This window comes from Oryzias latipes, chromosome 15, assembly GCF_053564925.1.
Source record: "Oryzias latipes strain Hd-rR chromosome 15, Olatipes_Hd-rR_3.1".
NCBI classification, from domain to species: domain Eukaryota; kingdom Metazoa; phylum Chordata; class Actinopteri; order Beloniformes; family Adrianichthyidae; genus Oryzias; species Oryzias latipes.
This window is the reverse complement of record NC_136251.1, coordinates 18,715,639-18,735,547: the sequence shown is the minus strand read 5'-3', so window position 1 is coordinate 18,735,547 and position 19,909 is coordinate 18,715,639. Positions and strand designations below refer to the sequence as shown.

Genomic DNA, 19,909 nt, shown 5'->3' with positions numbered 1-19,909 from the left:
TTTGTTATTGATGGAGCCTTGATTGCTTCGAGGAAACTTGGAGACGATGAGTACACACAGATGATATGAGAGCAGAGTGAAACAATGGGTTTTGCTGTAGATATGTAACGCTTACTCTAAAGTAATTGCATTTTCCAGATCTTTCAAGAACATTTTACAATAGACTTTTTTGTATTTCATATAATAACCATAATGTTTGATTTACTGTTTAAAAGACAGAAAAACACTTTTGTTATAAGGAAAACATAAAATAAGACTTAATTTAAACATTTTCTTTTAAAAAAAAGGGCATATAATCAGTGGCGGACTTTTGGGGGGCCAAGATGAACACTAACATGGGGCCCTCTGCAGTGATTGTATTCAATATTTTTTATGAGATCCTTGCCTCTAATACCTACTTCACTGCTCAACTTTTAGACAGTATCAAAACAACATTTACTTAATGAAAGTGCTAATTTGTTATCCTCCCACTTTCTAGTAGGAACACATGAGGGTCTTCTGCATATTCTTAAGTTTGTCTGGTTTTAATAAAGAAGGTCAAAGAAACAAAAACACTTTCAGTACCCTGCTGTGGCCACAATAGAAAAAACAAAGAAGTTCTTAAACTGCCCCTCCCTCTGCATTTCTTCTCCTTTTCTGTCCCTTTTCTCATTCACTTTTTTATAAGTTTATTTTATTCTGTGCTTTTCCCTGCTTTGTCTTTCTTCCTGCACAAACAAGTTTTTTCTGAGCAATCACTTTGCCCGATGTCTGCATATAATCAATAACAAATGTTGTAGAAGCATATTGTATCTTTAAAGTAAAAAGTAACTTTACTTAATATTTGGCATTTTTTATGCCAAATATTTTGCAATCATTAAATGTAACAGATAAAAATAAATAAGCTGTAATAACTATATAAGAAATTTGAAAATACATACTGCTGTTCCCCAACAGGTGTCACTACACACCATTGTTTCACAGGGGAAAAAAACAAATGTGCTCTGAATTACTGTTTGGAAAGTGGGTGAAACAGTGTGATCTGATCCAGCAGACATTTCTCCACACATGATCATCTATTTTGGTTAACTGTTGTTTCAGCATTTTGACAGATTAATCACAGATTGGACATAACTCAAGCTCATTCTAAGGGGAAACACATTTTTCCCCCTCCCTATTCCTCTTTTTGTTTATTTCTGTAATTGAATGGCAGCATGATCTGAAATTCTGTCTGAAACAACGTGACTGGACTGTTTCCTAAATAGAAGCTTTCTTTAAACAGTGCAGGTCACGGGTGAAGCAGGTGTTCAAATGGTTGCACTGCTCCGGCCTTGATTCCCTGCCCTCATCTCAGAAATACTGTTTCAACACAAAGCCCCGCAGACTCACACATGTCAGGCATTCGCATGGGAGAAATTGGACTTAAATGGGCAACACATGACTCATTCAGTCCCAGCGCCGACAGCTGCAGCAGGACAAGCAGTTATTGGACAAATATGATTCGGCTCAGAACAGAGCCACTTTTCAAAGTGCTTCTCATAAGGAACCTTTGACGTAAGCTGACAAATAGAGATATTAAAGTGGATTTAGTGTGAAACATAATAGGTTACACCACACTCTTTTTGCTTTTTTTCTCTCTCGCTCTTTGGAGGCCATTTTTTCTTTTTCTCTCTGACCTTAACTGCTATAAATTCTGCATTACCAATCAAAACAAAAGACTGTTATGCAAAGCTTTGCTGGTCTCTCGCCGCTGTTTGGCTCACACAATCCGTACAGTAAACACCCCACAGATGTTTTACATTGATATTAACAACCTTAATTTGTCCTGTGCAGAAAAAAAGGCAAAGCATGGCGCAGGGGATTAAGTTCTCAGCCATGTATCACACACAGCACAGACAGCAGTCTCATTTAGCTTGAGTGAAGTTTACAGTGAGTGGTTTTCGCATAGGTCATTAGTTTTCTCAAAATACCCTCTTGTCACCATGGCAACTTCAAGTGACTGCTAAATTGCTTTATAAAATTAGATAAATTAATAATGCGGAGAGTTGTTTTCGCCTTCCCTTTTAATTTCATGTTTTGCTCACGCTCTGAGCTCTGAATACTGATTTTTTTCTCTCACATTTCAGAATCAATGTTCCTTTGTTTCTTCCTGAATTGGCAGATTGTCCTGATATATGCCAGCTATGACTCAAGCTACAGTGGCATTGCACATATGTCTAAGGGAGCTGTCAATACATTGAAAGCCTGCAGAAAAAAATGGATATGCTTTTACTGTTTTTACCTAGAACTAGTTGACATATACACAACACCGTGCTCAGAGCCCAGATGGGGAGAATGACATGCACCAGTGAATAATATGATCATAGATGTCTGCTGACATTTCTGCTCATATTACAACAATACAGTGTTTGACAGAAGAGGGAGTGAGGATGCGCAACACAGATGGTAAAAGATGAGGTCACTGTCCTCAGCGATTTCATCATCGGTTTGGCCACTTACTGGTGTTGGAAAAGTATGAAGCTTGTCTTTTAATGCTGAGATCTGATTGTGAATTAATGTATCCCTTGAATGGGGAGGTTAAACTCTGACCTCTTCGTCTCAAAAATAAAAGCATTTTTGCTTTTCAGCCTGGGTGGTGTTCTGAAAGCATCCATAACTCGCCAGTGACAGTAACTCAATCTAACAAAATGCCCTTTCAATCACTCTCATCTTTTATAGTTATACCCATCAGACATTTACATAAATGTATTATTCATGCTTGCAGTCTTCTTTTTAGATGGAGAGATATAAAATATGTGTGCATCTGCGTGTGCCCTGATGTGTATGCAGATGGGAGTGAAGCTGCCTGTTTTGTTTGTGGTTTGCCCATTTCTGATTCAGCGGAGCATCCTCCATCAATGAGTCAAATTTACATTTACTGTGCAAATAATAAGCTAAAACTTGCGCCTGACGTTAACACTCCAGTTCACGTTGTCCTGCCACATGATTACGTTAGTGTTCTGCTTAATAGAATGACTCACTTGACATAATCAAACAATTTAGCTGTAATAGTTGCCCACAAATGTGAAATTGTGTGTTTCAAGCAATTAGTTCACGGTCATGCGTTCTTTATCATGCATATACAAATTCTGTGGGACCATTCCTGCTGAATTGGTGCAAGCTTTGCTGTGGTTCTGAGAAGCGATGTTGAAAAAGAAAGACAGCAAAAACCTCAAATCGTTTACGAATCATAATGAGGAACAGTGTCTCCGAGAAACAAGGGCGATGCAAGATAAGAGCAAAAAGAGAGCACTTTTCAAGAGCCTATCTGTTCTAATGTGAACAGCAACAATCCAGACAGCTCACTGCGCGCCTTTTGATGTTCTGAAGATATTACTGCAGGTATTTATGAGCCCACTCGCCTAATGCCCCATAATTTGCCTATGCCCCATAAGATGCACAAATGCACAGAAATCATCTTATATATCTTATTTCGGATTAACATATCCAAATAGTGTGCTGATTAAAAGTGATCCCCTCAATAAACTAATTGGGGTTCTCTTTAGCGTGCTCTGCCCTCTCACATGTGATTGAATGGAGAGTAATGTAACACTGTTATAATGAGTCTAAGAGGTTAGAATTAGCCCTGCATCATCCCTCAGATCTCCAGTTACCTTTTCCTGAAGTCACACAGTGGACTGAGGTCTATTGTCAAGTGACTGCGGGAGCACAAAGTAACAGGTGTAAAGTTACTCCTAAAATGTGCTCCATAGGCCAAATTTACTTGATGGATTTTTAATGTCCCAGGGCCTCCTGCTGATGATAGATGTATATCTGCCGGCTAATGCAATTGTGAAAATGGAATGAGAAAGAAAAGGAATATGTTAACCTATTTCCTAAGAACCCTTTTTTTGTTTTAGTCATTTGCAGATTTTTATAGTCCTCTGGCAGCATAATTAGGAAGGAGAATCCTTAGATCACACGGAAAAAGTTAGAAAAGGGGGGTGGGGGGTGTTTGGTCCTGTGAGAACCAACACACCAGGAAAGCCCCGTGGTGTTAAAATCTTTGAAAAGTAAAACATGATATGCGATATCTTGTTAGAAAACTCAAACGGAAAGTGCTAAAGGATATTTTCTTACCTACTTTCTGCTTTATAATTGTTCTCCAATGTGGAGAAACAGGTTGGAATTTTAATTAATTAATTTAGCGTAATTTTAGAACATACTTTTCTACTTATTCCCTGGAAAGCAACAAAAAAATGTAACTTACTGCAAAGATGAATAGATTAAAAACTATTGCTGAAACATTCAATAGCATTTTGGATTAGCAGAAAAACTAAGTCAATACTGCAGTGCAAAAATACACTTTTAAACCAATATTACCAGAATTACATCATATGTTTTCAGTCCCATGCCTAGACCTTTCCAAACCTTTTTGCTCAAATGATTTAATTCCAGCAGTGTTGCACTAAGGCAAAAAAGAGAAGGTTGTAATTCCCATGAATGTCTCTCAGTCTTTCATCAGTCCACCAAACTTGTTTATTGCATTTTCCTGTGTTCTCACATTCCTTTTGGCTATTAAAAAAGGAGGGGGGGTTAAACTTCCTCATATTTGCTGGTCACTTTGCTCTTTTAGTCTTTGTTCCTCAGCTTGTTTTAATTTGGATGTTGTTTTTCATACTCAAACAAATGCTTTCACATAGAGAGAGCTTTCTCATTTTCATATATATTTAAAAATTATAAAATTATAACAGATGTTTTAAAACCAATGCCTGAATTATTATTAAGGTTCTCTTGAAAAGCAGAGCATCTGTGCCAGCAAAGAAAAAGTTTTTACATAAATATTTGAGAAGAAAGAATTTAAAAAGAAAATAACGCTGACACCCATACAGCATGGTTTTAATAGAGCATAGCTAAACATTTAGAGAAGGGTAGACCAAGTATGTTTTCTTCATGCTCTCTTATCTCCAAAAAGGATTACTTTCACAAACAAGTAAAGCCTAAATTAATGCAACCCGACCACAACACCTCATGAAACAGTGGAGGAGTAATATTAAACAACTGTAAGTAATGAAAGTATTGTAAATTCAATCCTTGTCTGGAGCGGTGGAAATGGGACTTAAAGTAGGTCACGCTGCATCACCCTGACCTCAACCAACCAGAGAATCTTCAACAGAAGCTGACAAAGAAAAAAAATCAATACATTGAAATGTTCCTGTACAACCTGAACCCGAGTGAACCTTAAGAGAGCCGTAAATAAACAAACGCCCTCAAGCTTCAATGAACTACAGCAAGCTGTGCTGTCAAGGACTGAAAAAAGTATTCAGACGTGAAATCAGTTAAAACCCTTTGAACCTATTTACACATTTTACAGTCTATAGTGTGGTTTTCATACAGTATCTGTCTACTCTCTGGTCCCAAGCAAGACACGCATGACGAGTTTATCACTCACCAAAGACAACAGCCTCACACAGGAAAAAATCAAAACAAACCGGTCTATCAGTGAGCAAAATAAAAACCAAAACATTTTGTTTCAAGGAATCAAAGCACTCAAGACAGATAAGAGCAACAGCCAACTAAAGAGTATTGACAGAATATCAGTTGTCGGCTCTGACGTTCTTATCACTGATGGTGTGGTTCAACCTAACAGATAAACAAAATGAGCTGAATGTAGCCTCTAAAGTCTGTAGCACATGATAGGGTCTTAATCTGTGTTGTTTTCCATTCCACTACTTCTTGTTTTATCCTGTCTATGAATGAATCATTTATGATTTTGCAGTAAAAACGTAAAAATTCGTTGTTTTTCTATTCCTATACTGGAATCTTGTGAAAAACTTTAAAAATATTGAATAAATCATAGACTTGTTAACATGAGGTTTTAATAATATGTGACATTTAAAGACTTTATACGGCTTTGCCGTGGTTGGAAGTGTTAGCCCAGCTCTCCGGTCTTTTCTACCACATGTGCAGCTCCCTGCTGAGCTGCCTCATTATGCTGAATGTGGAACACCTGTGTTGGTGCAGACAAAGTATGCTGTTACCACTTTACCAGATATGGAGGATTTTCTTTCTTTATTCCACAAATGGGACTTCACAGAGACAGGGGGAAAACCCCATTTTGGAATCATTTTAAAGTTAGATTTAAAAACAAAGGTCAATATTTAGGATCATAACATGACTGTAGATTACTAAATACTGTACATTTTTTCCCTCTGAGGTTTTGTTTAATTGTGCTTACACAGTTTTTTGAATATTACATTGTGGGAATGTATATTCAAAAATTAATGTGCAAAAGCTGCATGTGAAAAAGTAAGTACCTACTTTGCACTCTTTAAGGCCATTTTGCTGCTTTATTGTCAACTTTACGGTATCACTTTGTGAAGTAACTCTTAAGCTACGGATACATCTGGGATTTGACACGCAGTCCAAGAATCCGTGTTCTTGGACGTGCTTTTAGCCCATGGTGTACACACTTGACAAGCTGGGAGAGGCTTCTTCTTCTGCTGCTTTTAGGACTGGCACATGTCCACCGCCTACAAGTGAAAGAGGCTTGGTGCGAAATGTCAAAAGAGGTGCAAATCTCCTGAATCTTGCTCCACGTTTTTTCTTTCACAGCTCTATTCTGATCTTTGAAAGACTTGGTGTCTTTTAATTCTGGCCGGGCACAAACTACAGTTAATAATTTCTCTTCCATGATAGTTTTCAAACAGTTTGCACTTTGCGTGAAATAAAGGGATGCCATCCAAACGTCGCTACCAAGTCTGACTTGATAGCTCAAAGTTCCACCTGGTTTAACTTTAAACGTGTGTTTCATTGGCATTTTGTTAGTACAGCCCAAGAACAGTTGTAAAAAGTTATGCAAGACTTTAGAATGCGGAAGCCCGGGATGCATGTTCACATGTATTTACATAGACTGCTCATTGGAAGTAGTCACACGAGGGCGGAGTGAGCATAGCTAAAGGTAAACAAAAAATACCTTCTTTTTTTTAAAGTAGATTTTTACAGCTACATAGATTTTTTTAAACTGGTATTTTCAAAGTGTCCTACACAATTTGTCATTACATGATCATAGACCTTGTTTTTCTTTTAGAGCATAGTTCTAGGTGGCTTATAATAACAACTTTTCACCTTGAAGCCTTTATTGCATCAATATCTGCATCTTAATTCCTCTGTTCTCTGCCTGTTGACAAGCAAACACTTGCAGTTCGCAGATAAGAGTGCAAGTGGTGTTATTGATTAACTGGCGACTTTATTATGGTGGCTGCCATTAGCATTGCAACTCCATTGATTAAACCACTGACATGGCTGTGAGAGAAATCAAAAAGATAACAGTAGGAGCTGCAATTTATATTGGATTCACTGCAGAATTCCCCGAACCTCTGCAACCAAATCCAGGACAATAAAACTGGAAAAGGTCTAAATTTATACTTCAAATATTACTGTGTCACATCACTTTAGTTATTTTAGTATACATTTATTTCAGTTGCTTCTCTCAGTGCAGGAAAGGGGAAAAGATAAGACATAATGGGAGGAAATTGCTATGTTTCAACTGTTATTCCCCAGTCTTTTGTATGCCCTGAAGATAAATACCAAAAAGGCATTGAGGAGGAATATACAGGTTTTCAAGTTAGTAAACATGAATACACTTGTGCAAATGTGAATAAATGTGAGTGTACTTCTTTAAAAAAAAAAGGAGGAAAGAAAAATAGCGCATTGCGTAATCTGCTTGAAATAGTTTGTACCATAAGTAGGTCTGTGTCGTTATTACATGCTCTTCAGATCTGACAGATAAATGCAGGGCAAAGGGTGCAAAAGAGTGAGGAAACAGCACCGTCTTGTGGATGGAGTCGGTACTGCAGAATACATAAAAAAAAATTCCCCACAGTTGATTAAATGCAGCTGACATAATCAGCCCTCAAAAAGGACAATAGATGTAAACAAAGAGCGTTAACATATTTAACATGACCGGATATCAATACATAATTAGAGCTATTACATTAATTCTTAATTTAATAATTTTTAAAATCATAATTAAATAATATGATTTTTTAATTCTTTGATCGCTGATAATTTGGTAAAAATATACCAGCGTGTTGTCTTAACAAGGTCAGAATAACGTACGAATATGATTTTTGTCTGCTTTATGGACCGCTCCCTTATGAAAAATTGTCTTGTCACACACCGCTTTCTCTTTCGGCCAATTTTGTCTTTTCATCCTCGCTTTAAAACACATATAAAGGCGTTTTTTCTTTCTTCCCCCACTTCTCGTGCTCTAAACATCAAAACCAAAAATTCGGCGCCGAAGCAATAACAGTCACAGGCTACCAGGTTCCACTAAAAGCAAAGTACCTCGCGGGTTCCACGTTGCCTTTTGAGGAATCATTTGATAGGCCTATTAACTTTCATGTAACATTGTTTCTTGAAGGCATCCACAGCAAGCGCCTCAGTGTCATTACTGTGAGAAATGTGCTTTCATACTGAACGTCTTTACACAAGTCCTGCAAGGTAAATAAAGCAGTTTCGCTACTAAACGTCGGATAAAATGATCAAAATAATCTTTAATGCGCTGATAATTAAACCACATGACATTTTTAAAGTGTGTATTCTATCGTGTGTCACTTGTGATTAAAAACTGTGCACGTTTTTACAGTTTTTGCTTAATATTTTGCCCCAAAACACGGCAAAGATTACTTTATGAGCGCGAAAAAAAATCATTTTTATTGTATTTTTTCTTAACACGCATACATACATAAAAGAAAAGATTTTTACAAAGTAATTTAATCCAAAACAGGATTTTGACTGCCGTGTATGGTAGAAATATCGTGTTTGAAACTGTTCACAGATATACACCTTCCAGGACCTTCGGCAATCCATTCAAGCCAGCAAGTTTGGAGAGCGTGTTGAGTTTAATCAATTCATAACGTCGAGATGGAGCCGAACTCACTGAAGGTAACGTTTGTTATCATACAGCCATTTGTTTTTTGGTATTCTCGTCGCCCCTTTTTTGTTTTTTAGATGTTTTAATTTATTTTTCAGCGTACGCTAAAAACTTTAACAGGCTAAATTTCGCACGAACCCATCTGTTTTCAGCGTTTAAATAGTTAGGAAAAATAATTGTTATTTCTGGTGTGAGATTGTGATAACTTATTTATACATTGGTTAATTTCATTATTATTGTTATTTTTTTAATATGTGATTGTTCTCCTTTACAGTGGGTGGGCTCATCTTGCGGTTTACATGGACCATATATATTCTATAAAGCCTTTAAATTTCACCGGGACGGTAAAGCGAGGATCCTCGCGCTCGGAGACTTTTTCTTCGTCAGATGTAAACCCGAGGATCCTATTTGCATAGCGGAGCTCCAGCTTCTGTGGGAAGAAAGGACAAGCAAGCAACTTTTATCAAGCTCGAAACTTTATTTTCTGCCTGAGGATATTCCGCAGGGACGCACGGTCGCTCACGGAGAGGTAGGAATATTAAACCGCCTGATAAATAGTCATGAGTCACTGCCTGCTGCCTTTTTGTGTGTATGTATGTGTGTGTGTGTATGTGTATGTGCTTGGACTGCCTTTTATTGCATTTAACGCTTGTCTGCAGCGACAGACAGAGGCGTTCATGTATGTATGGGAGAATTAACCCACATTGGAATTTTGTTTTGTAGTTATTTACTTATTTATTTTTGGTCAACTGCTGAATGTGCACTTGTCCAGCTGCGCTCAATAAGGCTGCCGCTGCGCTCCATGGGGTTAATTGTGTTATAAAGGAGGGGAGGGGGGGGGGTCCGCAACAATCCTGCGCCTGGGCTCTGTCATGTCACCGTGGAGGGGGGGTTAGAGAGAATTTAAAAAAAAAAAGTGTCCAAAAGTGACATGATGTGGACGGAAATTGCGAAACAGGCACGAATGTATGGCATCAAATTGGCTCCGATCCGATAGGTATTATTTTGAAATGCGGGGTTGATGTTGAAAGCCAGCCAGCCAGTGCTGACACGTCTTAACTACTCTTATTCCTCCCCGTGAACGTTTCCATCCAGAATAATGTGATGCATATATGTGTCAGGGTTTAAAAATAAAACCACCCAATCGCCTCTTTGTTGCCTCTGTTGGCACCACAGTGCAATAGTTATGATTGACTGTGGCCATATGTAGCGCCGGTGATTCGGTTACACGCCATTCTGAAGAGTTTAACGCCACCAAAAACAAACAATGAGTTGTTTTTATTATTGTTTTTTTTTTTTCCTGATGCGACGCTTTAATAGCGATTCGTCGCTTTTTGATCGCTCGCTGCAAAGCGACGGATCGCTACTAAAGCGTCGGCTCATTCTCCGTCGCTGTAATATTGTTTATGGGGAAGGACAAAGCCGTGTTTGTACTTGACTCTTCCGCTGATGGTTTACTTACATTCTTTCCTCTTGAGTAATAGAGTGGCTATCATGTTTCCCTTTCATGAGAAAGGTGCCTATTTGTGTCAGGACAAGCTGTCATCCTTTTTTTTTTTTACTGCTATCCTTTCTTGAATCCTTCTCCTTTGATTGTTTTTATTAAATGATTACACTGAGGGCTGAATACTGAGAGCACAGTTGCGCAACCACATGTCAGCCCTGCCTCTTTCCCAAAAGACTTATTTGCATTGCAAAGAGCTCATATTCCACTCATATTCCACTCCATTTAGTATTTCTTCAAAATAATTTTATATATTAATTATATATATATATATATATATATATATATATATATATATATATATATATATATATATATATATATATATATATATATATATATATATATATATATATATATATATATAATTAATCAACATAATTGATTAATCAATTTATATTTCTACGATCCATTTAGATCGACCTGTCTGAAGCAAGTTGTTCATCGAATAGACCTAAACCATTATAAAATTGATTATTATCAATTATTATTAGTATCGGTAAAACCTTTTTTTTTTTTACTTAAAAACAACCAGTGGACAATACACATATGATTCAGCCATCATTACTGTCCAGTGTGTGGAAACACTTTGAATTTTCCAAAAACAGTACCATAAAGTGTTATTTTTAGAATGTTTTAATAATGTTCCATTTGGATTATTTTGATGCGAAGAAACAACAGTGGGCTGAACTTTATAAGCCTAAATTATGAATGGATTTTCCATTAATTCTTGTTTACTTGTACACGTATTTAATGTACACTTGATTATCTTGCAAGGAATCTGGAAAACCTCACTTGCACGGAATTTGATGACCTGGATTGATTTTAGGTCATCAAAACAAACCAAAATCCAACAAACCCAACCAAAACAGCGAATCGTATCAGCACTATAAATTATGATATGAAAGGAATTGTTGTTGAAATAAATGGCCACACCCCTACCAAAATTGTTTAATTTTAGTATCTGCTTAAGTATAGGTGCCTGCAGGCTGACCTCAATTAAAGGGCTTGTCAGGCTTTCTGCTGTCAGCCTCTGCTCCCTCTATGTGTCTAACACAGTGGAGGTTGGCTGGACAACTTCTAGCCAGTTTATGACCGTCACTGAGCCCATTCAGGTTCTAGCTGACTTTGTCCCATAGCACTAATCTGCACTCCATGAGTCAGCTATATATAAGCGCTCTACAACTGCGATCCGCCATCCAAAAGACAAATAGCTATGAGAAAAAAACAGGCCATAACAATAATTAAAGGGAGCTGCTACACCACTTCTAGTCCGATTTTGAATTATGCACCCTGTGTGTAAAATGTAAACAAGGAAAAGTTCCTTCAAGCTGTACTGAGAGGTGACATTCCACAAAACAGATTAGTCAGTTTTTATTGAGGCGAAACACCAAACTGTCAGTGTGTGGCTGACAGACTTGTTCAGAATGGCCTTGTGATTCACAACTTGATAACCAACACGCCCTCACAAAATGTTCCTTTTTCGTAGGAATTTGGTGCTAAATGAGCGTAACACCGTGAGGTGAGCAACTTTCAACAAAGATGGAGTACAACTGACTATTACTTATTTTCAGAAGACAAAGAAATGGCGTATACTTGTATACTTGCCAAGCAGTTTTCCGACTGTCACATGTAAACAGTCAGCCAGAGTTGGCACTTTCCCTTTCTCATGTAACTTTTAGATGACTATTATTCTGAAGCTCAAACCCAATATCCTCCAAATACCAAGAGGCAGGACTTTCTCTGTCTTTTTTTTCTTAGGACATCAGAACAGCCTTATATTGAACCCGCCTTCCAGAATTAGATTACTGATTCACTCATGTTCTCAGCTCTGAGCTATGATGTAATTTCCTGGTTTATTTCTCAGGTATTTATTTGCTCTCAGCCTCTCCTGCAGTGCGTTTGCCATGTTTTGCTGCACTGTGCAGTGACAAGAGGAACCAACCCATGACCTACTGTGCTTGTTTTTCTTCTGTCACAGGGTTGGAGGTCAATTCCTTCTAAATGCAGCCAGCTTTAGAGCCAGTCTGCTTTGGCTGGAAATAAAAATAATGATCAACTGAATAAATGCAACTCCTGGCGCCAATGTTTGCTGATTAAATGATAAACAGACCCAGAGTTAATTTATAAATCTATTTATTCTGAGTTAATTATTAAGTCCATATGTACAGGAAGCCTTATTTTTCATTGTATCTTACTCTGACAAGCAGTGTTTACCACCACCAGTTGAGCTCAGCCTGCTCTTTAAACAGGCTTTGTGTAGGGTTGCTCACCCATTATGACAAACCCTCTATTGGGGCCTCAGCTCTATTTGTCTGCCTGCAAACTGCCACTGACTAAACAGTCACATGTGTTTTAAAGCTCATTGAGTGACACATTATTTCTTTTCACTCCAAATGGCCTGCCTCTCCTGCTGGTTCTGCTCACCGCCTGTATGTAATACTTTTCTGTTTTTGGACTCAGCCAAGAGCTGCTGTAGATAACACCACTCACCACACAACACCCACTTATTGTATACTCTGCTCCGGGCGCTTAATTGCTCATTCTTATCGTACATACGACTGCAAAACGAGTCTTAATGGAAATTCACAATTTCCCTGGATCATGTTATATTAATGTGTTATTATCGTCACCTCTGATTTAATCTGACCTCTCCTTTTCTTTATTCTGTCCCTGTAGCTGACAAGGCTTTGGCACATGCACACAGGCACACTGACAGGCAGGGGACTGCAGCAGTAGGCTAGTATTGATTGCTGTGGAAAACACTTTGGCATGGATCCAGAGCCATTTCTTCAGCACATGGCAGAAGTCCATGCATGTGTTTCACTGCTTGGAAAGCCAGCTTGTAGGGAAATTAGATTGTATTCATTTGCTGCTTCTTTGATTTTTCCTAAGGGAAAAAAAACCCTGAATGGGTAATTTAGGCATCTGGGAGGCTGGTTAAGTGTAAGTGGCTTAGATATGCAAGCGGAATTTTGACGCATAAGGTCGTTATGCTGAACGACTCCAGTGCAAATGTGAGATGACATATTCCTACAGTGATCTTTTTCACGATGTCCACGCTGCACTGTTGTGTCGGTCAGCCTGTGCATTATACCAAATCTCCCCATTCACACAACAATTGCAGGAATTTGGAGGTGGTGAGGGTGGAGGGCTGAGGGGGATGTTTAGTGTGCATGTGTGGCGAATATATGCCTCTCCTTGCCGCAGAACAAGTCATTAACTCTGAACGCTGCCCTCCAGTGAATTCCTCACTGCTGAAATAGCATGTAAATTATTACCAGCTTTTTAGGATAGTGTAATTTAAAACCTTTAAAATCTAATACTCGGGACTTCAAAAGCAATAAAAAAACTCCCCTTTTGCAAATATTCTGATTCTGTTTGCCAAACTGTTTTGTCTGTGCAGCTAATGACATGTTACAGCAGCGGTTATTTGTCAGAGGGTTTTTTGTGCTCTTTAGCTGAGTTTCTTCCACTTTGTCATTGACTAACCATTTGAACAGGCAAACATTTGCCTTGATGCATGGCCCCAGTGCCTCCAGCTACAGCGGATCATTATTATAACATCTGAGGAGAATGCAGCCACAGATGAGTAGTTCCAGCTTTATTCTACAGCCAACATTTGAAACTTCTAAGTGTGGATTCTTTGAAGGAGTATTGTTTAATGTGTATATAGATACGGTATATATGTATATATATGTGTGTGTATGTAAATGTGTGTGTGTGTGTGTGTGTGTGTGTGTATATATATATATATATATATATATATATATATATATATATATATATATATATATATATATATATATATATATATATATATATATAAAATGTGTATGTGTGTATGTATATATGTGTATGTGTGTATGTAAAAAAATAAATTATATATATATATATATATATATATATATATATGTATGTATGTGTGTAAATGTTTATATATACATATATGTAAATGTATATATATATATATACACACATATGTAAATGTATATATACACAAATTTGTAAATGTTTATATATGTATATATATGTATGTATATATATATATGTATGTATATTTGTGTGTGTATGTACATATGTGTGTATATGTTAGCATCTGCTAAAATACCAGGATACAAAGCAGCAGTGATTTAAGAGGGCTGACACAGCTCTTTCTGTGGTGTCACCTTACATGATGGATGCCTCACCCACTTTCAGAGGCGCTCTAAAAAACTTGCCCTTATCTCACCATTTCTCCCTGTCATTATAACTGCAAAAGAATACTAAGTTCATATTTCAGCACAGCTTGTGTAACAGCAATCTCTTAATGGAATCAGTGAATAAAAGATGAGTTTAACATCCTGCTGATTTCATGGCAACTTTTATGCATACATGAATAAATTGCAGGAATTAAGTCGCCGAGGTTCATCTGCTACAGTTCTCACCTTTCCTTTTTTTTTTTTTTTTTTACAAGCGGCACCTTCAACTCTGTGTGTTGTTAAGACAGTCTCAACAAAACATTTTGTAATTCTGTTGTCCCTCCAGCCCACTCCGCAGAGCTTCTTTTTGAAATTCCCTGATAAGTTTGTTTTGGGACACTTAAGCCAAGGTCAGTGAGAGGGAGAGGAGATAGATAATGAACACATATTGTGTTTCATACACTTGTTCTTTCTCTTTCCTTCCTTCTCCCTGCTTCTCCTCCTCTGTCTCCTCATTGTCCATGTCACCATGTCCATTACTCAATTACTAATCTCCTTTGGCCTTAGGAATTCCAGTGCTGACCTCTGTGAGGCAGCAGCCTGAAACCTTCCCAGTATGACAGGAGCTCTGTGTGTGCGTGCCCACAGTACGCCAAGAGGCTCACCCACTGGGAGTGAGCACCCCTTTACTCAGCAAGCTCAAAGTCTGAGCCGTGAGGCTCTCCGATGCTGAGCAGTCAGGAATGTTTGCACACAGCAGTAGTGGATTTTTCCCTCTGATATCAAATATATCAAAATGGATTGGTTTAAATCGGAATAAATAAGGAATTGGGAATGTTTACTGCTTTTTGTGTTGCCCAAATGAATCCATAATAACCAAATGAGACTGGAGTTTAACTTGAATGAAGCTGCAGGAATCACAGACGTGATTTTTCTATTTTTTTTAGGCTATTATGTACACTTAAAGTAATACATTCCCTCAGTAGTATTTTGGGAAATATTATGCTGCAGTAATGAATTATTGATGGAAAGATGGAGACAGGATGTAACTTTAAGCTGTTAATGTGTTACCTTACATTTTAAGCCAACCATAACAGCTAATCTGTACATGTTTAGCGAAGCACCCAAGGTGACATGACGCCACTGCGTTCAGATACTCTCGGATCTTTACTGCGAGTGCGTCTGATGCATATGTGTGGGGGGAGAGCCGGTGAAATGACACCCGACTGTTTGGTATGTTGCTGATGTGGAGCGTCACCTCTTGGCTGGGGGGGTGGGGGGTGGGGGTGGGGGGGCTTGCAGTCCTCTGACCTATATTATCAAGTGGCTCCTGGCTGTGTACACCGCTTTGCTAAACTATTAGCTGCCTAACTCGGAATGACAGCGCAGTGTGGATGGGTGGCATTTACAGGAGAACAAGGCCCTCAATTTTTTAAAAAAGCACATCGACAGAGCTGAAAAATAGTGATTTGCAAACTCCTGCAGTGCAGCTGAATGCTGCTGGGATGATTCATCTCAGTTAACTACAGTAAACCCAGGGATAATTAGTAAGTTAATAAATACAGCAGAATGGTTTGAAGATTATCACATAATCATTGATGATTTTTATTATGACTTGGTGAGAGGCTGTCCTTAATTTATTAAAAAAGTTCTGGTTAAAAGTAAACATTTTGAAACTTTTTTATATTTTCTGGTTTCTCTTATTTTGTTTTTGTTGTTTTACATTTCCCTTTTGTTATTTTGAAGAATACCGGTGTGAAAGGCTGTGTGAGTGCACAGGAAATAGTTACAGTGCATACTAGCTCTTCTATATTTGTTTTGCCGTGGTAACAATCCAGGTTGAGGAAACCATGTTATTGTGATTGTTTCTCAATAACTGACTGGTTTGGCCAGTTCTCAGAATCGCTTTACATAAAAATGTGCTACATCTCTCAGTTTTCCAGTATTTGCACATTTCTCAACCAAATATCATGACTTGTGCAAACCACAAACCATTATTCATCTTCCTGCCTCTGCTCACGGGCTTCAAGCGGCATAACGTTTGGCTGTTAGACTCAAAGGAAAAAAAAAAAAGAAAGTAAAAGAAAAAAAGAACTGAGTTGTTGTGTGAAAGTTAATGGATGTAGCCTGTTTTCAGAGCTGCAGCTCCTTTCATAGACTGATTATATTCTTGGCTGTGCTGACAGCTTCTGAATTGTGCTCACCTGTTGTGTTTTGCTCTCAAGCCAAACAAGTCCCCAGATGGGATCTGTTGAAACCTCCACAATGCAGCGTATCATTCAGCTGATTAATATAAAGGGAATGGCCATTTTAAGGTTGCATGATGGGGCTTGTGCTCTATGTGAGCTATTGAAGTCCCTGACAGATTGCTGTTTGACTCTTTGGACATGAACAGTGACTGGTTTCAGCCGATATATTTAGTTTGCTGCCATCAAATTATTGCATGAAGTAAACAATGCTGCCGAGCTACAGTGGAGTGTTGTTTGTTTTTTGCCCACAGGCTGAATGCTATTTGTTGCATTTGCTGTTTGTTTCAGATGTTTTGCATTACTCAAATGGAGCATTTTCAGTCAGTTTTTCAATGCATGGAAAGCCGGTTACAAGCAGCCGCCACCACTTGACAGCGGAAGACAGCTCATTATAAGAAGACCAAAAACCCATGTTTGATGTTTCTACTTAGTGAGGGAGGCACAGCTATATCAAGCTATCCCTCGCAGGCTTTTCCTTTATAAGGAAATACTGTCTCCAACCGTTTGGGATTTGATATGCCTGTAGTTGTGAGAACTGAATATGGGGGATTGTATAGAGAGAATGTTTACAGAAAATCTGGAACGTTATGTGTTTGTTTGCAATCTGTTTAAAAAAAAAGACCTTTTGATATATACATTTTAACAGATTCAAAATGTAGGTCAAATTAAACAACTTTAATTTTATTAACTCCGATCATCTTTTGATGTCTTGTAAAAGCGTGCCCAGTGGTTTTTTTACTTATGATTATGCTGTTTTTAGCCCAAATCCAAAAACCTGTGTCGTTTTCTAAGTCATAATTTCTGCAGTTTATCAGAAATTTGCCTCCAAGTTATGGGTGGTACTGTTGGCTCAGAAGTAAGCCAGCACTTATTTCCCATTAACCCTTTGTTTACACTCTCTCCCACTAGCTTACAGCCTCTCGCAACCCCAACCTAAGATTAACGTTGCAACAAAAATGGCGTACAATATTGAGGCTATCCAGCCGTACAGTTTTGAACTCAGATGACGAAAACACAGATGTACATGGATTTATTTCTTTGCAAGTGGATTCTCCTGTTTCACCACAATTTGAATATAGACATGCTCAGAAATCCAGGTTTAATCTTAATTTTCTCTATATATATCCTCAATCATGAAAAAATGCAGCAAGAACTTGCAAAAATGACCAAAAACACCAAATTTTTTGGAGTGGGTCTGTTATCTTATTGTCAGTTTAAGGCTCATACACATGCCTGGCATGCTAGAGATGACAAAGGTAAACAAAAGAGACCTGCACACTGTGATTCAACTTGTACACATCTGTCCTCCAGATTTCACTGTTTCTTTATTAGCCTTCTTACAGCACAGCACTCCATTCTGTTCATAACAAGCACTTCAGCTATTAGTCCTTCAAATGGAAACACATTTAACCATCTCCGCTCTCTTCCCACTCCGCCGCACGCGTTCTTCAAGTACGAGAGTTATTAAAAGGAGCTGAATCCAACGAAAAGGAAAAAAAAAAAAAAAGGTTAAACCATGCAGTGAAGAGAGAGCAAATCGTATTTAGTAAACCAGCAGAACAAACTAAAGCTCAGTACACTGAGCCATGCCTCTGTCTCAGTGATGCACATCACTGCCTCACTTTTAAATGTATAGTTTCAGCTTTATTCGCACACGAGCTTGCCGTGCTGCTTTTTTTTTGCTGTTTATTCATTAGAGTCTGGGTGTAACAAATTTCATTTCATCTGCTCCTCTACACTTTGAAGGTGCAATCAAAACCCCTGAGTGTGACTTGAAAAGCATAAAATATCAGCATTCACGGTGAACATCAGGAGCCTGACTTTCTAAACGCTAATCAAAAAAGTCTAAAACACCTATGTCCTGGCTGACATTGATTTACCTGCTGGCATGAATTCAATTCTGCAATCATCGACATCATCCATATTCATGGTGCTGCAATTTACTTACATTAAATCTGCATCCAGCGCATAATGCTACTTGATACTCATTCTAATTTAGCTGATAAATAAAGATGGCCTTTTGTTTGTCTTGTTTTCTTACTCCGAATGATCATCTTGCCCTTTTAATCCCATTTTCTTTTACTGAACTCTTGGCCTTTGATGTTTTCATCTCTTTCCTAATTAAAAGCTTGAGTCAGTATTAATAGAATGTGATGCAGTTATGTACAAATAATTAATCCAGTCTTTTGTGTCTAAAACTGACTTGATGTGGATTTTGAAATGAAATTTTTTTTTCTTTTTATATTCAGACTATTTTAATAGCTCGAGGAAATGTAATTATTTCTGCAACCATTTAACTTAATGACTGCTCGGGGAACATTTTGAAATTAGACACATTGTTGGTTATAAATTTTCTTGTAGGCTAATGCAGGACACCAAATATTTTCAGAGTTCCAAAACTGTAATGGAAGAAAATGACCCATTTCTCATCAGCTTTAATGTTAATCTTTGCATTCTGGGAGGCTGTGGTAGAGAGGTAGAGCGGTTGACCTCTTTTTGGAAGGTCACAGGCTCAGTTCCCACCTTGCGGTGTTAAAGTGTATTTGGACAGGACACTAAACCCCACATTGCTCCTGGTGGTTATAGGTTGGCACCAGTGTTAGGCAGTGAAGCCGCCATCAGTGTGTGAGTGTGCATGGGTGAATGGGACTGTGACTGTAAAGTGCCTTGGGCCTTCTATGGTAGTACAGTGCTATATAAGTATTTGCCATTAACTGTTGTGATGCTTTTCCTCCTCCTCTTCTCAGCACGAGGTGATTGCAGTGTCCGAGAAAGTGATTGTGCGGCTCGAAGACCTGGTGAAATGGACGGTACCAGACTTCTCAGGATGGTCCCACGGTCTGAAAGCCGAGCCCCTCAAACCGTCCGTGCTGCGGGAGCTGGGGACCAACGGGAGGCGCGAGGCCCTCCACCGCTACAGGGACAGCACCTTGACCAGCGGACTCAACTTCAAGGACGTCCAGAGAGAGCGGGCACATCTAGGTGAGTGCAAAACTTTTTCCTATCCAGAAGAGTACTCCATTGTTCCCACTTTGTTTGTGCTGCTGTGCTGAGCGCTTATGTTTTTGTGTCCTGTGCT

General features: G+C 38.4%; 1 protein-coding gene across 2 annotated transcripts in view; it reads left to right on the top strand.

Annotated features, from left to right (window-relative positions):
• The first annotated feature begins 6,248 nt into the window (after positions 1 to 6,248).
• The window catches only part of arid5b (AT-rich interaction domain 5B), an 81,123-nt gene continuing 67,462 nt past the window's right edge, over positions 6,249 to 19,909 (top strand). Inside the window, exons 1-4 of one of the 2 annotated variants that reach the window (XM_078931892.1) lie at positions 6,249 to 6,267; positions 8,801 to 8,907; positions 9,171 to 9,425; positions 19,578 to 19,812. In XM_078931892.1, the coding sequence (XP_078788018.1) occupies positions 8,887 to 8,907; positions 9,171 to 9,425; positions 19,578 to 19,812 (511 nt within the window). In that variant the 5' untranslated portion in view covers positions 6,249 to 6,267; positions 8,801 to 8,886. Of the gene's footprint in view, positions 6,268 to 8,350; positions 8,464 to 8,800; positions 8,908 to 9,170; positions 9,426 to 19,577; positions 19,813 to 19,909 lie in introns of those variants that run through there. The other variant, XM_011484322.4, reaches the window with a different exon arrangement.